A 20,608-nucleotide genomic window follows, 5' to 3' on the forward strand; every position below is an offset into this window, starting at 1 on the left:
TTGAATGTCAGAGAAGAGCTTAAAAACCACCAGGAATCAAGTGAATTAAAGTAAATACATTCAAACATTTGTCAGCAAGGTCAACAAATTTCACCTTTACTTGAGGCAAATATCCTTTTAACAATCATAAAACACAAAAAGTATAAGATATCAATATAAAGCCTACATTAATGGTTCTCATTTTTTCCATGTTACATGTGTTATGCTGAAGTAGACCAAATTTAAATAAACAAAGGAACATCTGCGATATGAAAACTGTCTACAAAAGCCTCCGATCATAAATTTTGCTGGAGAAAGTTTGCATTGTGTTGTTTTCTGCAAAATTCCATTGCTATAATTAAATGAAGGGCCTTATTCCCTTGACTCTTGGGCAACTGAAGAGTCTCATGGGCATGTTCTGCAGAGACTGCCTCTAACAGATTTACACCGGGAAGAACCAAAAGCTTTGGAGCTTAAAGGTTGAAGCTAAAGTTTCAAAGTCAAGCTAAAACAGAAGAATTATAGTTCCCCATTAGGTTCCTCAAGCCTAAAGACGAAAGTTTTTAAGCAAAAGACCAACATACTGTACTGTCTTAAAATAAAGTTCCACAGAATTAACATCTCTCTCTGTGCCTTTAAACAGATTCACTTTTTTAAATTTCTAGCCTCAAGCTGATGTGCAACCACTCTGGTGCGCTACTACAGTTGCGAAAGCAACAGTCACAAGGCTACATTTTGAAAAGCTTGAACACATGCACAAACGCCCATGTGAGAGCATATTCTGCCATGAAGGGTCTCTCATTAAGAACACCATGACTCTAATGACCTCACATCTTCAAGACAACCAGAAATAAAGTAGAAGCCAGCGGAGATTGTGGCACACAGCCATAACATGCTCTCTGCTAAAAACTATTTAGTATGAGGAACAGCTGCATTTTGTACTACCTGACGTTTCAGAGTTGTTTCCATGTATAGCCCCATGTAGAGTATAAGCCTGTAATACAAGCTGGAAGTAAGAGAGGCCCACAGGACTGGGGCAAGATTGGCATCCAGAAGAAGAAGTGATCACATTCTCCTCACCAAGATCAGACTGGGAGTGGGAAAAGCATCCTTGGTCATCCTCTACTTTCTAGATATACAAAAGCTGTCTAAAATCCAACCAGAACCCCAAATTGCAGACTCCAGGGATGAAAAATGGTCAGATTTACTTCTGCCATTTCCTCCAACTAGTTATGCCAACATAAAGGCCCTTTATCATTTCTCCTTCCAATGTACTCATTCTTCTCTCTCTCTCTCTCTCTTTCACACACACCACCCAAATGAAGCCAGCTTCAGCTACCCACTGATCTACTTCTTCCACAAATGCCTTCACAATTTTCTCCAGACTACATATGGAACATCCTTCCTTGGTGAGGCCATTACATTCTCCATTCAAATCCCTCCTCCAAGACACTACTTCTGTCACAACACCTAAAAGAAACACAACAATGTTTAAAGGGCAAGGCGAAAGGTAACTGGGTAAAGTTGATATTTATTGAGAGGATCACAAAAAAACTCAAATATTTTTACAGATGTGCAAGTACATATGGTCTCTCCCCTCCCCACCCCTCTGCATGCTTCTCACATTCTTAGCCTGTCATGGAATACATCTTCCTGGACATGCAACATATCTACTATACAGCACCCACCCTGATAGTGACGTAATGAAGATCACAGCCTCTGGGGCCACCGCTATTATATAAAATAAAGCCGCCGCCGCCATCATCATCCTCCTCCACCAATCTTGTCTGGATTGAACCTCTGCAAGCTAGCTCTCTTTCAAGCCTCTCTCTCATAAGCCTCTCTGTCACCTACTGACTGGGCAAGGTGAAGTCCTGAGATTACAAGCAAAACCTCTATTTTAAAAAGGTTTTTGGCTTTTCCATGGGCATTTAAGACATCTAATGATTTGGCCCATAATTTGTACACACTTCTGAAGGTGGGAAGAATTGTTACAAGACCTGTGTGTGCTGTAGAACAAACATACACTACCTTGTTGGGTTTTTTTAAACATACACAATGATTCACAGGTCATAGATAAGACAACTTCCCTGGCAAAGATGTTACATTCTAGCTACGAGACATCCTATAGGACAGTTCAGGAGTGGGAGGGTCTGGGGGCTAACTTACTGTCAGTAGTACAGAGGGTGTTCCTGAAAGGGATATTTCAAGGAAGAGTGATCAAGTGCCTGGTGGGTAAAGGCAGGGTGGCTGTTCCAAGAATAAGGGGCAACAAGATAGCAGGCACTAAAGCAAAGAATGGGAGAAAGAGCTGAAGGCAGGAGTAAAGCAACAGGATTGTGATGAGTAGAGGCAATAAATGAAAGCAGAGATGTAGGTAATGTTAAGATTATGTAGGCAAGGATGAGAAACTTGATTTTTATGTGACAAGAATCCGAAATCAAGACAGAGATTTAAAGAGGATATGGGGGTCACATGGTAGAATTTTATTAAATAGTTGGGAGGAGGTTTCTCAGCAAAAAGAGCTGAGATAGAATTTAATTCTTGTAGTTATTTGTGATTACACACACAAATTTAATCAATCAAATACTATCAGTTCTGTTTGTTTCATACGTAAGTCAAAAGCTGTCTCTAAAGGAAGCTGACCATTTTAACTACTATGGCACTACTGCTGTCAGCCATCCCTCAGTTAACACCAGTTCTTTTTGTTTTAACAGCCTATGGGCCAGCTGCACAAAAGGAAGGAAGAAGTCTAATGAATCAGAGGTATTTAGGTACTAGTCTACTCTTCATCTCTCCACTGATACCAAAAAAATGATCAAGCCCAAATTAACAATATGGATTTTGTAATAAATTACTTTGGGACATGTGTGTGTGTGTGTGTGTGTGTGTGTGTGTGTGTGTGTGTGTGTGTGTGTGTGTGTGTGTGTGTGAGAGAGAGAGAGAGGGGGCCATGGCCCCATCATAAGGGCAAGCGATGAGAGGGAGGGGATGGAGAGGAGAGCGAGAAGGGAAGGGCCAGTATGGGAAAGGCAGGGATTCAGTTCTGGCACTAGTGGTCCCCCCATTTTTAGCGACTTTCAGCTGCTCCTGCTTTGGGACTGTAATTAATTATGTTATATAGTGTATGTTATGGAACAATGTGCATATAGTCTGAAGACGGGATTCCAGTAATTTTTGACTAGATGCTCATGTCTTAACCAGTGCATCATTACAATTCTTTCAGCAAAATAAACAAAGCTGATAATCAATACCACTGAACTTCTTCTTTCCCCCCCACCCCAATAACAGCAAACCAACTGGAAGCACTCCTTCCATTTACATAATCTGTAACATTAAAAAAAATTAGGCAGGTATCCTTTTTCGAGCATTAAATGATAACAGTACTGTCAGTTGAGGGCCACCATTCAATTTTGTGAGGGCTGCATGTCTGACAAGCCAGTGTTTAAAGTATAATTTACAAAAATGTTGATTTTTAAACAAACATTTTCTCGACATATATATCTAAAGAATTGTTTCAGGTTTGTCACGTTTGGTACCTTTGTGTTCATAGGAGAAATGGCTTTCTAAGGATATGTAACTTGACCTATTTCCGACCTCACTATATTAAGAAAATTTCCATGAATCAGAGGACCTGGAACTGGGAGCAGTGAGTCCCCTCTTCTCCTTCCCCTGTCCCACCCTGCCACACTGCAGAGGGTGACACCACTGAAATTAGGATTCTGTAGATTTTCACAAATCAAATGACACCTTTCTGTCATTAACTTGCCCATGGAATTACACATGCTCCCCGACTGTTTTGGTGGCACCCACAGGCCATATTCAGGCTTGTGGTTCCATTATGAAGGTATGGTACAGGCATTAATGCAAACTCCTCCCCAAATAGCTTATACTCTAAAACAACCAGAGGGAGGTAAGAGATGCAATCAAATAAATACAGTTTTTATGCACATTGTAGTTCTCATAATTATAAGTGTAAGAAGTTCCAAATATCCCCATTGGCCCTTCAAACCATTATCAGTTGACAGATTTCTTACAGACATTACACCAGAGATGGGTCTTGAGAGATCTGAAGGCGGAGCAAGCAGTGACCTTACCCAAAAGAGTTTGAGACATTTAACAAGAAGAAGAAAAAAAGCCCACACATTTGACAATTAAGGTTTGGGATTTCAAGGGGGAACCACACAACTCTCCCAGATAAAGAGCACAATTAGTCTTATTACATTTTCCACTCCTCACCCACAATTATTCTTTCCTGATAAAACCAATTTCTTCCATCCCAGCTTTTAGGGAGTTTTAGGCTTTTCTAATGTAAAGTGAACTATCAGATTTCAGTGCATGAAGAAGCAATTTTATATCATTTTTATTATACTGTATTCTTGCACAGCCAGTTAATTGCATTCTGCAGTCACCTTCTACTGAAAGACAAAAAAAAAAAAAGGGGAAGCTAATGAGTATGAGCTAAATTACTCATTTCCTGATAAAAAAATCTGAAAAGGTCTGATATGCATGAAATATTTAGCAGATTTTAGCATAACTAATAAAAATACTCTCAAGATGAATGTTCTTCTTAAAACTAAATTATTTGTTTCTCATCCTCCCAATACTGATGCCATACAATCTCAAGGAAGAAAACAATGTATCTCCACAGATGTATTCTGAGTTAAATATGGTTAGACTGATAAACTCAGAATCCAGATTAAGAGTGGGAATTTGAAGAGTGCCTAGATGACTTGGAAAATCAATAAGACTTGTACCTCTAAGTCCCTTAGACACTTTTGACAACCCTACCCTAAAGCTTACATGGAGAAAGAAATTGATTGGGAAGTGCTAGGATTCCCCAACCTGTTTATCATCTGTTCACCAAAAAAAATTTTTAAAGTGTATAGTATAGAAGAAACATCCAGAAATTCCAGATGGAGCCAGAGGACCACCATAGATAGATCTTTTACTAACTTAACTGGAAAGAGCGCATCCAAATTCAGTCAGAAAAGGATGAATGACATCGCTTGGTAGAACAGAGACCTGACTGTGTGCAAGTTATTATTTACACATTTTTCAGCATGGCCGGTTAAGAGAATTCCTATTAAATTTCAATTACCATCCATAAAAACAAGTGGCAACCACGCCTTGATACATATAATGTCTGAAGGTTTACCACTGGCAACATGCACACTTGTTCCTCACCTGTGAGAAGAAACAGGTCACGTTTCTATTTTGTTTTGTGAAAACAAGGACCTTTGGTACACAACAGCTGTTTTATTCATATATTCATAGATTTTAATACCAGAAGAGATCATTAGATCATCTACCCTGACTCCTGTATAACACAGGCAAAAGAATTTCACCAAGTAACCCCATATTGAGGCCAGTACTTAGTAGCTGACTAAAACACATCTTCCAGAAAGGTATCCAGTCTTGATTTGAAGACATCAAGAGATGGGGAATCCACCATTTCCCTTGGTATTTTGTCGCAGTTGTTAATCACCTCCACAAGTAAAAGTCTGCTTCAACCTCCAGCTATTCATTCTTATTATACTTGCCTCTGTTAGATTAAAAAGCTCTTTAGAACCTGGTATTTCCCCCCACCCCCCAAGAAAGTTCTTATGCACAGGAATCAGTCACTTCTCAGACTTCTTTTTGAAGAGATTGAGCTCACAGACTGATCTCTCGCTGCAAGGCATTTTCCAGCCTTTAAATCATTTTTGTGGCTCTTCACTGCACCGTCTCCAATTTTTCAACTTTCTTCTTCAGATGTTGACACTGAAACTGGAATATTGCATCCAGTTCTTGTTCCACCAATTCCACATAGAGAGGTAAAAATTGTCTCTCTACTCCTAAGTATCTTTTTATCTCCCTCCCTTCAAGACAGTCCTCCCCAAATTAAATCCAAATTATAGCTGCATTTTAATCAAATGATTTAAGAAACATTTTTTGTCTAGAAGCAGGTTATGAAAAGCCTCACTAGAACAGTCAAAGAGATTTCATTACAAAGGTTAAAGAAGACCACACAATAGCTCAGAGCTTGTTGATGTTTGTACAACACTACACCATATAATAGCTCAGATTTTGAAGCGTGGGTGATGTCATGTAGGGATTTACTACAGGATGCCTAACAAGGAAGAAGGGGTGAAAGAAGCTTCTTTTAAACAACTAACAAAAGCATCCAAAACAGGACATGGTGGTGAGGAGGGACTTCAACTTCCCAAACATCTGTTGGGAAAATAATACAGCAGGGCACAGATAATCCAACGAGTTCTTGGAAGCCCTGGAGACAACTTTTTATCACAGATGGTGGACAAAGCATCTAGGAGAGAGGCTGTTCTAGATTTGGTTTTGACAAATAGGGAGGAACTGGTTCAGAATTTGAAGGTGGAAGGCAGCTTGGTTGAAAGTAATCATGAAATGACGAGTCCATGATTTTAAGGAATGGTCAGAGGGAAAACAGTAGGATAAAGACCATGGACTTCAAGAAGACAGACTTCAGCAAACTCAGAGAACTGGTAGGTGAGATCCTATGGGAAGCAAGTCTAAGGGGAAAAAAAGAATTCAGGAGAGCTGACAGGTTTTTTTAAGAAAGATTAAATGGCACGAGAGCAAACTATACCAATGTATACAAAACCATACTTCCTATCTAAGAGGCCACCCTGGCTTAACCAAGAGCTCTTCAAGGACCAGAAACTCAAAAAAAGAGTCATTCAAAAAGTGGAAACAAGGTCAAATTATGAAGGATGAATATTAAAAACACCACCACCATAAGTACGTAGGGACAAAACTAGAAAGGCAAAGACACAAAACAAGATTAAATTAGCTAGGAACACAAATGGTAACAAGAAAAACACTTTACAAATAAATTAGAAGCAACAAGAAGACCAAGGACAGGATAAGCCTGTTACTTAATGAGGAGGGAAAGACAACAACAGAAAACATGGCAATGGCTGAAGTGTTAACTGTATTTTTTGTTTCAGTTTTCACCAAAAAGAGTTAGCAGTGATCAGATGACTAACTTAGAGAACATCAGTGAAAATGGAGTAGGACATAAGGCTACTAAAGGGAAAGAATAAGTTAAGAATTACTTAGACAAATTAGATGTCTTAAGTCAGCAGGGCCTGATAAAGTACATCCTAGAATACTCAGGGAACTAGCGATTATTTTTGAGAACTAATGGAGGAGAGGACAGATCCTAGAGGACTGGGAAGGGCAAATATAGTACCTGTCTATAAAAGGGGGAATAAGGACAACCCAAGGAATTATAGACCTGTCATCTTAATTCATTACAGAAAGATAACAGAACAAATAATCAAACAAACAATCAATTTGTAAGCATCTAGAACACAATAAGGTGATAAGTAACAGTCAGCACCGATTTGTCAAGAACAGACCATGTCAAACCAAACTAATATCCTTCTTTGATGGGGTAACAAGCCTTTGTGGGAAAGCAGCAGATGTGATGTAGCTTGACTTTAGTCAAGGTTTTAATGCTGTTTCACATGACCTTCTCATAAACAGTCTAGGAAAATATAGCCTAGACAAATCTATTATAAAAGTGTGTGCAACTGGTTGGAAAATGGTTATATGGGTTCACAATCAAGCTGGAAGGGCATACTGAGTGGGGCCCCACAGGGACCAATCCTCATCCGGTTCTATTCAGTATCTTCATAAATCATTTGAATGACAGCATAGAGAGTACACTTACAAAGTTTGTGGATTATACCAAGTTAGGAGGGGTTGCAAGTGCTTTGAAGGACATGATCAGAATTAAAAATCATCTTGCCAAACGGGAGAAATGGTCTGAAATAAACAGGATAAAATTCAGTAAGGACAAATGCAAAGTACTACACTTAGGAAGGAATAATCAAGTGCACAAATACAAAGTGGGAAATGACTGTCTCGGAAGGAATATTGTGGAAAAGGATCTCGAGGTTAACAGTGGATCACTAAATAAATATGAGTCAACAATGTAATACTGTTGCAAAAAAAAAACAAACAAACATCATTCTGGGATATATTAGCAGAAGCATGCTGACCAAGATATGAGAAGTAATTCTTCCACTCTGCTCAGCACTGATAAGGCCTCAGCTGGAGTACTGTGTCCAGTTCTGGCCACCACACTTCAGGAAAGCTGTGGACAAATTGGAGAAAGTCCAGATGAGAGCAACAAAAATTATCAAAAGGTCTAGAAAATATACAAGGAAAATTTGAAAAAAAAAAAGCATTTGTTTTATCTAGAATAGAGCACATTGATCGGGGACATGATAACAGTTTTCAAGTATGTAAAATGTCGCAATGAAGAGGAAGGTGATAAATTGTTCTCCTTATCTACTAAGGAGCAAGGAGCAAATTGCAGCAAAGAAGAGTTAGGTTAGACATTAGGAAAACCTTCCTAACAGTAAGGGAAGTTAAGCACTGGAACAAATTATCCAGAGAGGTTGTGGAACCTCTGTCACCAGAGGTTTTTAAGAATAGTTGGACAAACACCAGCCAAGGATGGTCTAGATCAGGGATCAGCAACCTGTGGCATGCATGCCAAAAGCGACATGCAAACCGATTTTTACTGGCACGCTGCTGCTAGCGGGGGTCCTAGCCGCCAGCCTCACTCAGCCCACTGCTGGTTTGGGTGAACGGACCCCCCGGCCGGCAGCAGGCTGAGTGGGGCCAGTGGCCAGGACCCCGGCTGGCAGGAGCCGGTGGACGGAACCCCAGACCAGCAGTGGGCTTAGCTGCTCAGCCCGCCGCCAGTCTGGGGTTCTGTCCATCTGCCCTGCTCAGCCCGCTGACGATCTGGAGTTCCAGCCCCTGGCCCATTGCCAGCTGGGGTCTCGGCCACTGGCCCTGCTCAGCCCACTGCCGGCCTGAGTGAACAGAACCCCCGGCCAGCAGCAGCTGAGCAGGGCCGGCAGCCGGAACCCCAGACTGGCAGCAGGCTGAGCGGCTCAGCCCACTGCTGATCTGGGGTTTCGGCCGCCGACCCCCTGCCACCAGAGTCCCGGCCATTGGCCCCGCTCAGCCTGCTGCCGGCCTTGGATACCAGCCGCTGGCCCTGCTCACCTCGCTGCTGGTCTGGGGTTCCAGCCACTCGGCCCCCTGCCAGCCAGGGTCCAGGCCTCCGGCCCTGCTCAGCCCTCCTGCTGGTACCAGCAGCCAGCCCAGAACTTTGCTCCTGGCCTGGTCCCAGCGCTCTGCAGCCCTTATAAAAATTACACTACAATTAGCTTAAAAACTTTAAAACTTAGTATATTACAGTAATTTTTAAAATGTATAATGTTCATAAATACACAGGTTTGATTAAACAAAGTAGTTGTACTTATGTGCCTGCGCTTAATTTGTGTTTTCAATGATTTACCTTCTAAAAAAAAAATCTCGCATGTATCTGTGCCATGCTTACTCTTATATATTAATCAATCATCCCTTTGTCTTGGGACAAGAGCATTTGAATGGGCTCTCCGTGCTTAATATCAACTGTGATATTAAGCGAAGGCTAGATTTTCCCCCACTAATTAGTGCATTTGCACAGAAAAAGGCTAGAAAAGCATTTGTTATATACAAAAATATTCAAATTATGTCTCTCTCTTTTTTTGGTGCCTTATTTTGTTTTGATGTGCTGTCACTTTTTATTTTTATTATGGTTAGGGGCCTCAAAAGCTGGAAGTGGACTGGGCCTCTCCGGACCTCTGAGAGGGCCTGGCTCCAGGTGACAATTTAGTATACAATTGGCTTTTTCTGAAGTACATCTTTTTCTGAAAGATAATTCATCCATTTAAGAGTGCAGAAAAGCATCTTAAAACTCAAAAATTCTGTGTGGTTTTATAAAACAAAATTTTACAAATGATGAGTACAATCCCTACAGAATTTGTTCTTATTTGCATATCAACACCCAGAATACTCTTTTTTACATTGCTGTGCAGGTGTCTTGAATTCTATCAGCTTGTTTGTAGACACTGACCCAGAAAAGGGATCTCACACCCCCAGGGGGTGCATGCACCCCAGGTTAAGAACCACTGCACTAAACTGATAAGATCTGCATTTTAATTTAATTTTAAATTAAATTAAAATTAAAATTTTAAATGAAAATGTATAAATTTAATTTATACATTTTAAAGTAAACAAAGTTTTTACGTACAACAATAGTTTAGTTATATAATATAGACATAGAGAGAGACCTTCTAAAATCATTAAAATGTATTACTGGCACGCAGAACCTTAAATGAGAGTGAATAAATGAAGACTCAGCACACCATTGCTGAAAGGTTGCCGACCCCTGGTCTAGATAGTACCTAGTTCTGCCTCAGTGCTGGAGACTGGAGTAGAAGGAACCTTGAGAGGTCATCTAGTCCTACATTACTACAATTCTATGTATCAATCCAGCTGGCTCTCAAAGGCAATTTCTTTTCCTTCTCTAATTCTCCAAAGGACGTCAGTGTATATTATTCCTGAGGCCGTGTGTGAGGGTAACAAAAGCCCTCATTAACCTGAAAGAGGATTGACATAATGGCTAATAGTGTTGTTGTAGCCGTGTTGGTCCCTGGACATTAGAGAGACAAAGTGGGTGAGGTAATATCTTTTATTGGACCAACTTCAGGTAGTGACAGTGAAACACTTTTGAACTAGACAGAGCTCTTCTTCAGGTGTGTAGTTTGAAAGCTTATCTTGGTCACCAACAGAAGTTTGTCCAATAGAAGATATTGCCACACCTACTTTGTCTCTATAATGGCTATTACATACCCACTACACCTGTACCCCGATATAACGCGACCCGATATAACACAAATTCGGATATAACGTGGTAAAGCAGCGCTCGGGGGGGGGGGCGGGGAGGGTAGCTGCGCGCTCTGGTGGATCAAAGCAAATTCGACATAACGTGGTTTCACCTATAATGCGGTAAGATTTTTTGGCTCCCAAGGATAGCATTATTGTACACCGCTACCCAGATATATTTTCCAATTTCAAGTTCTGTATCCCATGCTGCAGCAGCTTTGATTTTCTTCTGCAAACTGAGCTGAGTCCAAGACACAGATTTAAAATGCAGCTAGTGGTTATGGGTGTCCAACACTAGACACCTTAAAGTAGCTTGATTATCAGAAAATGCGGAGCACCCACCCACTCAGTCTCAGATCCTTTCATGTTGGACACCCAAAACTTGTGGCACTGAAATCAACAGCTATTTTTGGAAGAAGAAGTGCCTAGAGCCTTTCCTAAACTTCAAAGGTCACTTTTTCCAGCTCTGGTAGGTGTAAGCCAGATGAATGGATTCCCTTCCCCGTCATCACTTTCAAGGAGTGTTTTCACAAGCAATAGTTGATAACTCAGTCTTTAAAAACAAATATTAGTTCTCTTAACAGTTCTAACACTTCCCCCAAAGGAGTCCTCCCATATAGAAAAGACAAATTTCATAAAGACATGTAGAACATAACTCATTAAGCACAGGCTTCCCCTCCACCCAGATGAGAACAAAGTTACAATATTTGGCACAGTCTGATCAAACACCTTGCTTGAAACAGGAACTTCCAAAAACAAAAGCCATGCAATACCCTATGCTCATTGCTAATGAAACTGAGTCACCATAGTGCCGGCTGTGACAGTGTTGGTCTCTACAGACATTTTATCAGAGCTATCTGGCTGCAGTACAGTTTGGAAATGGGGAAGTAGGCTTGTGACAGCGATAGACTCAATCATCTTATCTCAAAACATGGGATTGGCCTGTGACTGGGCTTGACCTTCAGCTCAGAGAGCAAACTCTGAGGATGGACAATTGGAAATCTGAGCATCACAGTTCCTACAGGGCAAGCAATATAGTTGCCCTATATTGTGTGGCTTAACAATATGCAGAAGGTCCGGGTTGCTAAAGAGAGCATCATGTTTTCAAAACTAGTCTGACTAAAGTTATGCTCCTAAATCCCTGTTGTAAATCATAAATCCTAAATCTGTATTTAAACACTTAAGTGTAGCCTTTTTACACAGTTGTTAAGCACCTGCAACACCCATTGATTCTGATAGCAACATGGAGATTCCTGATGTTATTTCCAACATGTCTGAAGATCAATCTTGTCACACTGAGCACTGCGGTGGGAAAACAGAAATAAGCCCTTCTTTCACATTTACAACAGGGATTTAGGAGCCTAACTTTAGGAACCCAAGTTTGAAATTTTAGCCACATACATTTATCTGTGAGAGTTGGAGAACTGAAAAATTTCTCTTTTCTACAGTCAGACATCAAGAAGGTACACTTTGCACATCTGTTAATTAGACATTGGTTTCCATTTTTCTTGTATGTTGTTTCTGTACATTTGATACTCTCAGTAAATAAATCTCCTGTTTTACATTTCCCACGAGGAGTGTTGTTTTCAAATAACGGTACAGCAAAGGGTCTTATTATCTAGATGGGTCCACACAATACAAAAAGATACTTGAGATGACTCAGAGGGAGACTTTTCCCCGCAGGAGGCAACATTAGTGGGGTTTGATAGCTACAATCAATAAGAGAAATCCAAATAAATGTCTTATGATGACAATATGAACAGAGATCAATTACGTTATAAGGGTGATCATTATCAGGAAATATATTCATTTACATTGTGTTAGCACCTAGACACCTCAAAAAGGTCAGTGCCCAATTGTGTGCTGCATTTTAAAAACTATATACTAAATGGCATCGCCTGCCCCAAAGGGGCCTTATAATTAAGGCTACAATTTAATCACCGTTATTTTTAGTAGAAGTCATGGACAGGTCACGGGCAAGAAACAAAGAATCCCAGGGCATGACCTGTCCATGATTTATACCATAAATACCTGATTGAATCGGGGGGGAGGAGGGGTACACTGGGGAGGGGGAGCCCAGCTGCTGGGTCGGGGGGGGAGCCCTGGGGCACCAGTGGCTGCTCTAGCCACCCCAGGACCGTGGCTCAGGCAGTCCCCAGGGCCAGCCACATCGACTGCTGCTCGGGCAGCCCTGGGGTCAACCACACTTGCTGCTGCAGAAGTCACGGAGGTTGCAGGAAGTCACGGAATCCATGAATTCTGCAACCTCCGTGACAAACACGGAGCACTACTTATAATTTAAGAGATGTGTAAGCAGGGTCTGCATGAGCTCCACCACATCTAGTGATGAGCAGAGGGAAAGACTGCAGGAACAGACCATGTTTGCATTGACACCCCAACTCTGCCTAAATACATAGCATGATGGAGCTTCTTCGCCAAAACGATCACTTTCGGCTGGTGTTGGGCGATAAAGCACTTTAGCATTGAGCGCGGGGGTTATGAAATGTTATTATCCGTATTGTACGAGTAAAGGGCAGCAGAACTGCACTTAGCCAGCCTTGATTGAGGGGGTCACCCTAATCTGAATCTTACTTGCTAAGCAGGGTGTAAGGATGCCACATCCCAGTGAAGGTGAGTGGGGGTGGGCACAGGATGTTCCTACCTGGTGGAGTAGCCTCTGCCCAAAGAGTCCTAGATACTATTTGACCTTCCCCTCTCCACTGTTTAAAGACAGAGCTAATTAGACTCAATTGAGAGCCATTGTTTCTGTTCCGATTACCAGAGCTGAATCACTGACAAGCAGGTCAAGGGGCTATGTCTTAGATAATGATGAAAGGAAAGATAATGCAGAGCCTGTCCTGGCAGTGAGGTTCCCTGAAACCAGTGAAATCATAAAGAGCAAAAATCACTAAAGATCTGGGTTCAGTGGTAGAGCCTCAGAACACAGCATCACAGAAGTGGCAGCGAGCATCCAATAGCAGCAGCACGTGACCAGTGGCAGCAGAGAAAAGTGGTGGTAGCAAGCAACCAACTGTGGCAGAAAAAAGCAGTGGCAGCAGCGGCAAACAGTCAGTTGCAGAGGCATACAGTGACCACAGAGACATTGCTCGACGTCCCCTCCCCCCATCTTTTCTGGGATGGGAGGAGGAACCCCTACAAACACACCTCTAAACTCAGGTCTTGACTAACCAAGGACAGCCAACTGTGCATGGAATGCAGCGGAGGGAGACGGGAGTGATGTGTTAAAGGGACATTCATTCATTGGACTTTCTCACCACAAGGTGAGAAACTGAGGCAAAGGACAGTGCCCAGTGCACTGCGGGGTCAGCTTTCTTTACAGTAACATGCTTTTGAATGTCACTGTGGTGTTTCCCCAAACTAATGCTTGGTTCCCTTTCCCTTCTATTAAAAGTTCTCTTTTGTTATACACAGACTCAGTGTGTGGAAGAGAGGGGAATGATTGCCTCTCAGAGGCTCCCAGATGTAGTAGTATGTTTTCCCACATCACTGGGTGTGAGCTCAAGCCAGTTCTGTTTTGTATTGTTAAGAGGAAACCCTAGCTCAGTGATACTCAGACTGAAGTGCGTAAGCCACAAGTGCCTCTTTAATAGGTCACCTGCATCTCTCTGCAGCACATATTAAAACAGTGTTGCTTTTATTAACCTAAGTTCTTAGCCAATCAGGATGCTTTTACTATGTTACTAACCAATTGTAGTTGGTAAAATAATAATTAGTCATTTTGCTGTAAGAATAATATAAAATATTTCCAGTCATACAGTTTAAATACGAATATACAGTACTAGTAAAAGAAACCATTAATTCACACTACTGTGGCTCTTTCGGGTAATGTTGATCGCAAATCTGGCTCCTGAACCCGAGGTCCGAGTATCACTGCCCTAGATACTGAACCCAACCCTTGTGGCTCCCCACGCCACCTGGCAGAAGGCTTACAGGTGTAAATGCAGAACTATAATTGATTAACAATGTGCATTACATTTAATTTCAGATAGCTAGTAGATATTGTTAGTGTATTTTTCAAAGCCTGTCAAAAAAGACCTCCACTACTTGTGGGAGATGTCCAGGATTCAACACATATTGCTTAATCTTAAGTAAGATTATAAATTACAGGTGTGAAAATAGGGAAATATTTGTATTTCCTTATTATTACAGTACATGTCTTGGTGGGTTTGTTTACGATGGGTTATTTGCTATGGAGTTAGATCAAAGGGGTTGTTAAAGGAACCAAGCCGGAAAGACAGCATAAGACATCCGAACAAACACAACAGCTACGTCATGCATCCGACGAAGTGGGTATTCACCCACAAAAGCTCATGCTCCAATACATCTGTTAGTCTATAAGGTGCCACAGGACTCTTTGCTGCTGCTGCTACAACAGCTAAGTTCATAGCCGTGAAGAAGCAACTTCTCAGCACCAGGTGACATAGCTTTTTACCAAGGCTGAGAAGAAAGAGATTAAAGGGAATGATAAACCACTGCAGAACACTGGGCCTAGAATGGTAAGGGGTTGAATGAGTGGCCAGAGGCTTCTCAGAAAGCCAGCAAGAGCTGACAAGCTGGCAAGGAACACACCAAGATACAGAAAGAGCAGGTGGCAAGCAGGACCATCTGCTTCTCCCAACCAGACATGGGGGTTAGCTGGCCTGAGGAGAACATACCAAACCTGGCAAGGAAAGATTACGGTGCAAATTCTACACATAAAGGCCTTTGATAGTTTTCACCCTTTGTTGTATATGCTTTGAACCGTCAGAGGAATTAATAACTAATGCTTTGTTTTGAAGATACTGTTTTTTAGTTTCTTTAATAACTTGTTGGACATAGGTCCCCAGAGGAAAAGGGGTGACAGGTACCAAACCAGTCGGTAAGCAGGGGGGCTGCAGTCCAGAGATCCACTTTAAGAATGATTGGACTGCATGGTTCCACCCAGCGTAATGTTAAGAAAGCCAGGCCTCTCATCTAAGGGCTGCGCTCAAGAGGGACTATAAGGGATCTAAGGTGCAGTTCACGCTGCAACTGTGACAAAAGGTTATGAAAAATATGGCTTACAGTTTGAAGAGTGATGTATGAAATCTCAAATAATATCTCAATAATACAAAGTTTTTAGAAAGCATATTTAATCAGAACCTATTAGAGATAGACGAGTGGGGACAGCTTCCATTGAGGAGGTTGTGACAGAGCAGGGAATTTATAAGTGTTGTAGGACTGCACAATGGCGCTTGGTATTCTTGAAACAAGTCAGACAGTAATGTAAAGTTATGGGAAAAGGGCAAATCCAGGCATAGCAGTGGCCTTATCAGACACGGATTCTATACCAGGGTTTCTCAAACTGGGGTCGCCACTTGTGTAGGGAAAGCCCCTGGCGGGCCGGCCTGGTTTGTTTACTTGCCCCGTCCACAGGTCCGGCCAATTGCAGCTCCCATTGGCCCAGAGCAGTGATCCGTGGACAGTGGGAGCCGCGATCGGCCGGACTTGGGGACGGTTAGGTAAACAAACTGGCCCGGCCCGCCAGGGGCTTTCCCTACACAAGCGGCGACCCCAGTTTGAGAAATCCTGTTCTATACAGACTTCCAAGAACTCAGCTCTTGTTCTTTGAAGCATAACCAACAATTATGGCCAACAGTCTGGAGGTTAGTGTTCCTATGAGTGAAAAAGTAACTTGGTGTTGGAGAATGCAAATCTGCTTCTTTTATAAATGTACTTAGATAGCATAAGCAACTACTCTTGTACAGCTACCTGGGACTTTGGAGTGCTTCTTTCCTTACTGAGATTAAATTTGATGGGGAACCTACCTTGTCTTGAACTGAAAGTTAGTGCACATAGGACTATTATCTATTATGCACTGTTTAGAACCTAGATTGATTTAAAAAAAAATCACATGCATCTTTATGCATCATTTGGTATTATATGTTTATATTGCAGTGAAACCCAGAAATCCAAGTAAGAATCAGAACTCTTTGCTAGATATTTGTTTTCCTAGACTGTAAGCTCTCCAGTGGCTGTGTGTGCAAAGCATGAGGAGAGGATATTAAATTTTATATACATATATAGATTTGCTTGTTTTTTGTTTTAGATTCCTTAAATACCCCAGTATCATCTTTCACCAAACACCTCTCAGCTTAGCCACCATTCTTTGTGTGAATGTTTGTGCAAAAGGAAGAAAGAAACTGCTATACAAATGATGTAACTTTGATATAGCACATGTGCTGTGTGTAATATCAGAAACATAACAAATCTAGCTTGTTTTGTTCTATAGGAAGCCTGCAGTATTTTTCAATAATGTGAGACAGACCCTGCCATAGCTTTATTGGCATGAAGACTAACATCTGAGGAAGAAAACACCCACAAACTTATTTAAATATTTCTCCCCAGAGGTCTGCTGTGTCATGGCAAGAGGGTGTTCTAAAGCAAGCACATCATATATTATAATCTTGGAACAAAGAGGCTCATCTATGCATTCCAAATATTAAATCTTTTTAGAGTTGCTGTTTGAAAACGTGTAATAATTGTAACAATAGCCATATTTTCCTCAAGCACCAGGATCATGTAATAACTAAATGTTTGACATTTCCCCTGCCATTTTTGCATTCACAACAAGAAAGCCTACAATACTATATTTCCTGAGATTTATGAATACGGAATTTTCACTTTTCTGTCAAAGATCAGAAGCTAGGGAACCATCTTAAGTACCAAGGCCTAAAAGTTACAGTAAATGTATTGCATTTAATTAAAATCGAAGATTTTTCCAATTGAAGTATTTCACATTTTGTGTCAAAATGCATCTCAAGAGGTAAGCATGATACATTCAAATACCCTTGGTGTCCTATAAAATAAATGGTGTGCATATTTTAGAAATGTAGTAAATGCACACCACTATCAATAGGTATTTTTAAGCCCTTGATGTACATAAAACTTTCATAGACAATGAAAAGAAAAAACACTTAAGTCTAGAATACTGTGCTGTTCTTAAATACTCCCAACCTGAAGCAATTCTGAAGATGACTACATTAAGGCGGTAACAAAGTAACATGCATGATATGATCCTAATCTTTCCTTTCTAATTAATGTTTGCACTGTGCTTTATGCCTCCAAAGTGTTATTTGAGTGCTAAGTACTACTATGCTACTAGATAATTCGTCAGTCTTTTTAACCTTTATGTTTGCAGCAGTGTGTGTGTATGTGTAAAATGAAATGCACAGCAATGCAGCAAGAGACCAGTGAGTAAGAAGAGACTGGCATGGGTTAAGAAAAACATCAGCAGAGGAAAATTCCACTGCTTTAACAAGCAATCAGATCTTAGGATAAATTAGTACTCATCCTGGAAGAAAAAAAGTTAATTTTTCCTTTGCGTTGAATTTCTCATCTGTGCTTATTACATGCACATTTCAAGTAGGTGTTTTACATTATGATGCAAGACCTCGTTTACCTACAGAAAGAAAAGAAGTTCCACTAGCAGTAATAAGAAGAGAGGAGTGAGAGTGAGAGTGTGTGTGCGTGTGTGCGTGTGTGTGTGTGTATAAAAGCCATCAGCATAGGTTTACCTGCAGGCCTCTGCACCACTCATTAATTATAGCAGACTGTGGGACTAAGCATATCTGAATTAACAGCTACACAGAGTGCAGGTGTGAACATCTGTTCTGTTGTGTCATTTATTTTTGTCCTACAGCTGGATTTTTTTTAAGAACACGCTCTGTTTGTTTCATTGCCTATTCAACCAAGAGGGTTTAAGATGCACTGTGTAAACATTTCCTGGTATCTAATTTCGTTGCAATCAATTGGTAGCCAATAAGTACTGGGCGCCAGAGACAAGAAAATAGCAGCTCTTTGGCGGTCAGTTACCAGGACAAAGCACATGAACATTTAATGATGCTTTTTTTCATCTTCTGAAATACTGACCATGGCAGCAATGTTTAAGTTATATTTCAAAGTAATGATGGAGATGATCTGTGTGCACATAATACAAGAAATATAGAATAAATTCTCTTAGCAATATAGCTTCCTAAAATCAGAGAAATCGGTTGAAAAGCCAAAGCCCTTTTCATATTGTATTATGGCATTAGAGTGTACAATGATGCAAGTGGGACAGAGCACAGCTACCTCAAATATACATAATGGGGGAAAACTGTTCATTTCAGATATTATACCCTGCATATGAACTTGCAGGCATAATGGGAGTTTTCTTCTTTGCTTTGATCCAGAGCAAGTCCCCAAGCTAAGCTGCCTGAAAACCTGTCACCAAAGACAAGTTATACAATAGGGGGTTTTATTGGCCTGACATAAAGTTTACAGGTCTTGTCACTTACCACAAAAAGGCAGCTTGCTCTTATTTGATTTTTTTTAAAACATATTCCTGGATCTCCTGGCCGTTTGACAACAAGGCAGCATGGTGTAAAAACCAGAACTCAACCACATGCATATTGGAGGATGTCTGCCGTCTTCATCAGAATAAAATAGCATGTTTAAGAAAGGAGCAGACAGGAGCAATCCCCCGACACACACACACACTTATTGTGGATAGCTCCCTCTGCCACCCCCACCGCCTTCCTTCCTTCCATCACTGCGCGACTGAACCTCAGCAGAGTGGCACGAAACACCTGGCTACTTCGCTTCCCTCACACCGACCAATCACGGCCTGGGCCCATTTCATGGCAAATCAGAACTGAAGGAGGTTCCCCTCCAGTCCATCACCCCTACCCCCACAGCAGGCCGGGGAAGGGGAAGCGCAGCTGGATCGCCCCCCAAGGGCTTCCCAATAAAGAGAGAGGTCAAGAGGAAAGTGTGTCAGAGATATTACGTACTAGAGCCGGCGTCTCGTTATAAGCGGAGCAGTCCCTGAGCTCACGGGAACGCGCGTTTACACGGGGAAAGGAAAGTGAAAAGGAGCAGGGGGAAGAGGAGAAGGGGGGCTCCTCCCTAACAGCCCGGGTCATTCCCCCGTCCCCGGCTCGGGCCGCTGCGGAGATCACAGGAACCACCCCCCGGGATACACTGGACCGGCGGGGACAGCTCCCGCCGGGGCGCAGCAGCCCGGCCACGCGGCTCCAGCTCACCATAGATCATGGCCAGGCCAGTCTCGTGGAGGAAGCGCACCCGGCGGTGCTTGAAGAGCCAGATGGTGAGGATGGTGAGGGTGAGCAGCAGGATGAAGGTCAGGAGGCTCACGCTGTCCTGCCGATGACTCTCCTCCGCCTCCTTCTCCGTGGCGATCTCCTCCATGGCGCTGCTGCTCCGCTCCCCGGCCCGCAGCCCGCTGGCCCGCAGCAGGAGCAGGAGCAGGAGCAGCAGCCGGGAGCGCACGGGGAGCTGCATGGCTGGAAGCAGCCGCCGCCTCCACCCGCCCGCCGCGCTGCAGCTGATCCCAGGCTGTCCGGGAGCCCTGGGCTGCGGCTGCTGCTGCTGTCTGCGCGCAGCCTGTCAAACAGGGCGCAGCTCCAGTGCGCAGGATCCCCCAGCGCACACGGGACGCGCCGCCAGCCAGCCAGACGCCCCCTCCCCTGCCCAGCCTCTTAAAGGAGTAGGCCTCCTCCCCACCTCCTGAGGCCCAAATCCGGACGGGGTGGGTGGCAAAGCCCTGGTGTTGGACTGGAGCTAGCACGCCTGATGCCTGGTGCTCTGCAGGGCAGCCTGGAAGCCGGCAGGGTGAGAGTCAGGTGGCCATTGCCTTTGTACTAGACTGTGCAGAGTCATGTCTGATGACTGGCTAGTCCAGGTGTAATGGCTAGCTAGGGTAGCTATTAGATTGTCAGTTTAACCCACCGTTTCCCCAGCTGAAGATTTGTCTCTCCCTGTACAAAATCCAAACGCTGTGAGGACCTGGTTCTCTACCATAATGCCCTTTGTATAGGCATTGGCAGCTGTG

The 20,608-nt window shown here is 42.5% G+C and overlaps 1 protein-coding gene across 2 annotated transcripts in view; it reads right to left on the reverse strand.

Moving 5' to 3' along the window:
• The window catches only part of SLC9A7 (solute carrier family 9 member A7), a 117,898-nt gene extending 97,717 nt beyond the window's left edge, over nt 1–20,181 (reverse strand). For both annotated transcript variants that reach the window (XM_030571402.1, XM_030571401.1), the window contains exon 1: nt 19,800–20,181. In XM_030571402.1, the coding sequence (XP_030427262.1) occupies nt 19,800–20,058 (259 nt within the window). In that variant the 5' untranslated portion in view covers nt 20,059–20,181. The remainder of the gene's footprint in view (nt 1–19,799) is intronic.
• Between the last annotated feature and the right edge of the window lie 427 nt (nt 20,182–20,608).

The sequence above is a fragment of the Gopherus evgoodei genome, chromosome 1 (genome assembly GCF_007399415.2).
Source record: "Gopherus evgoodei ecotype Sinaloan lineage chromosome 1, rGopEvg1_v1.p, whole genome shotgun sequence".
NCBI lineage: Eukaryota > Metazoa > Chordata > Testudines > Testudinidae > Gopherus > Gopherus evgoodei.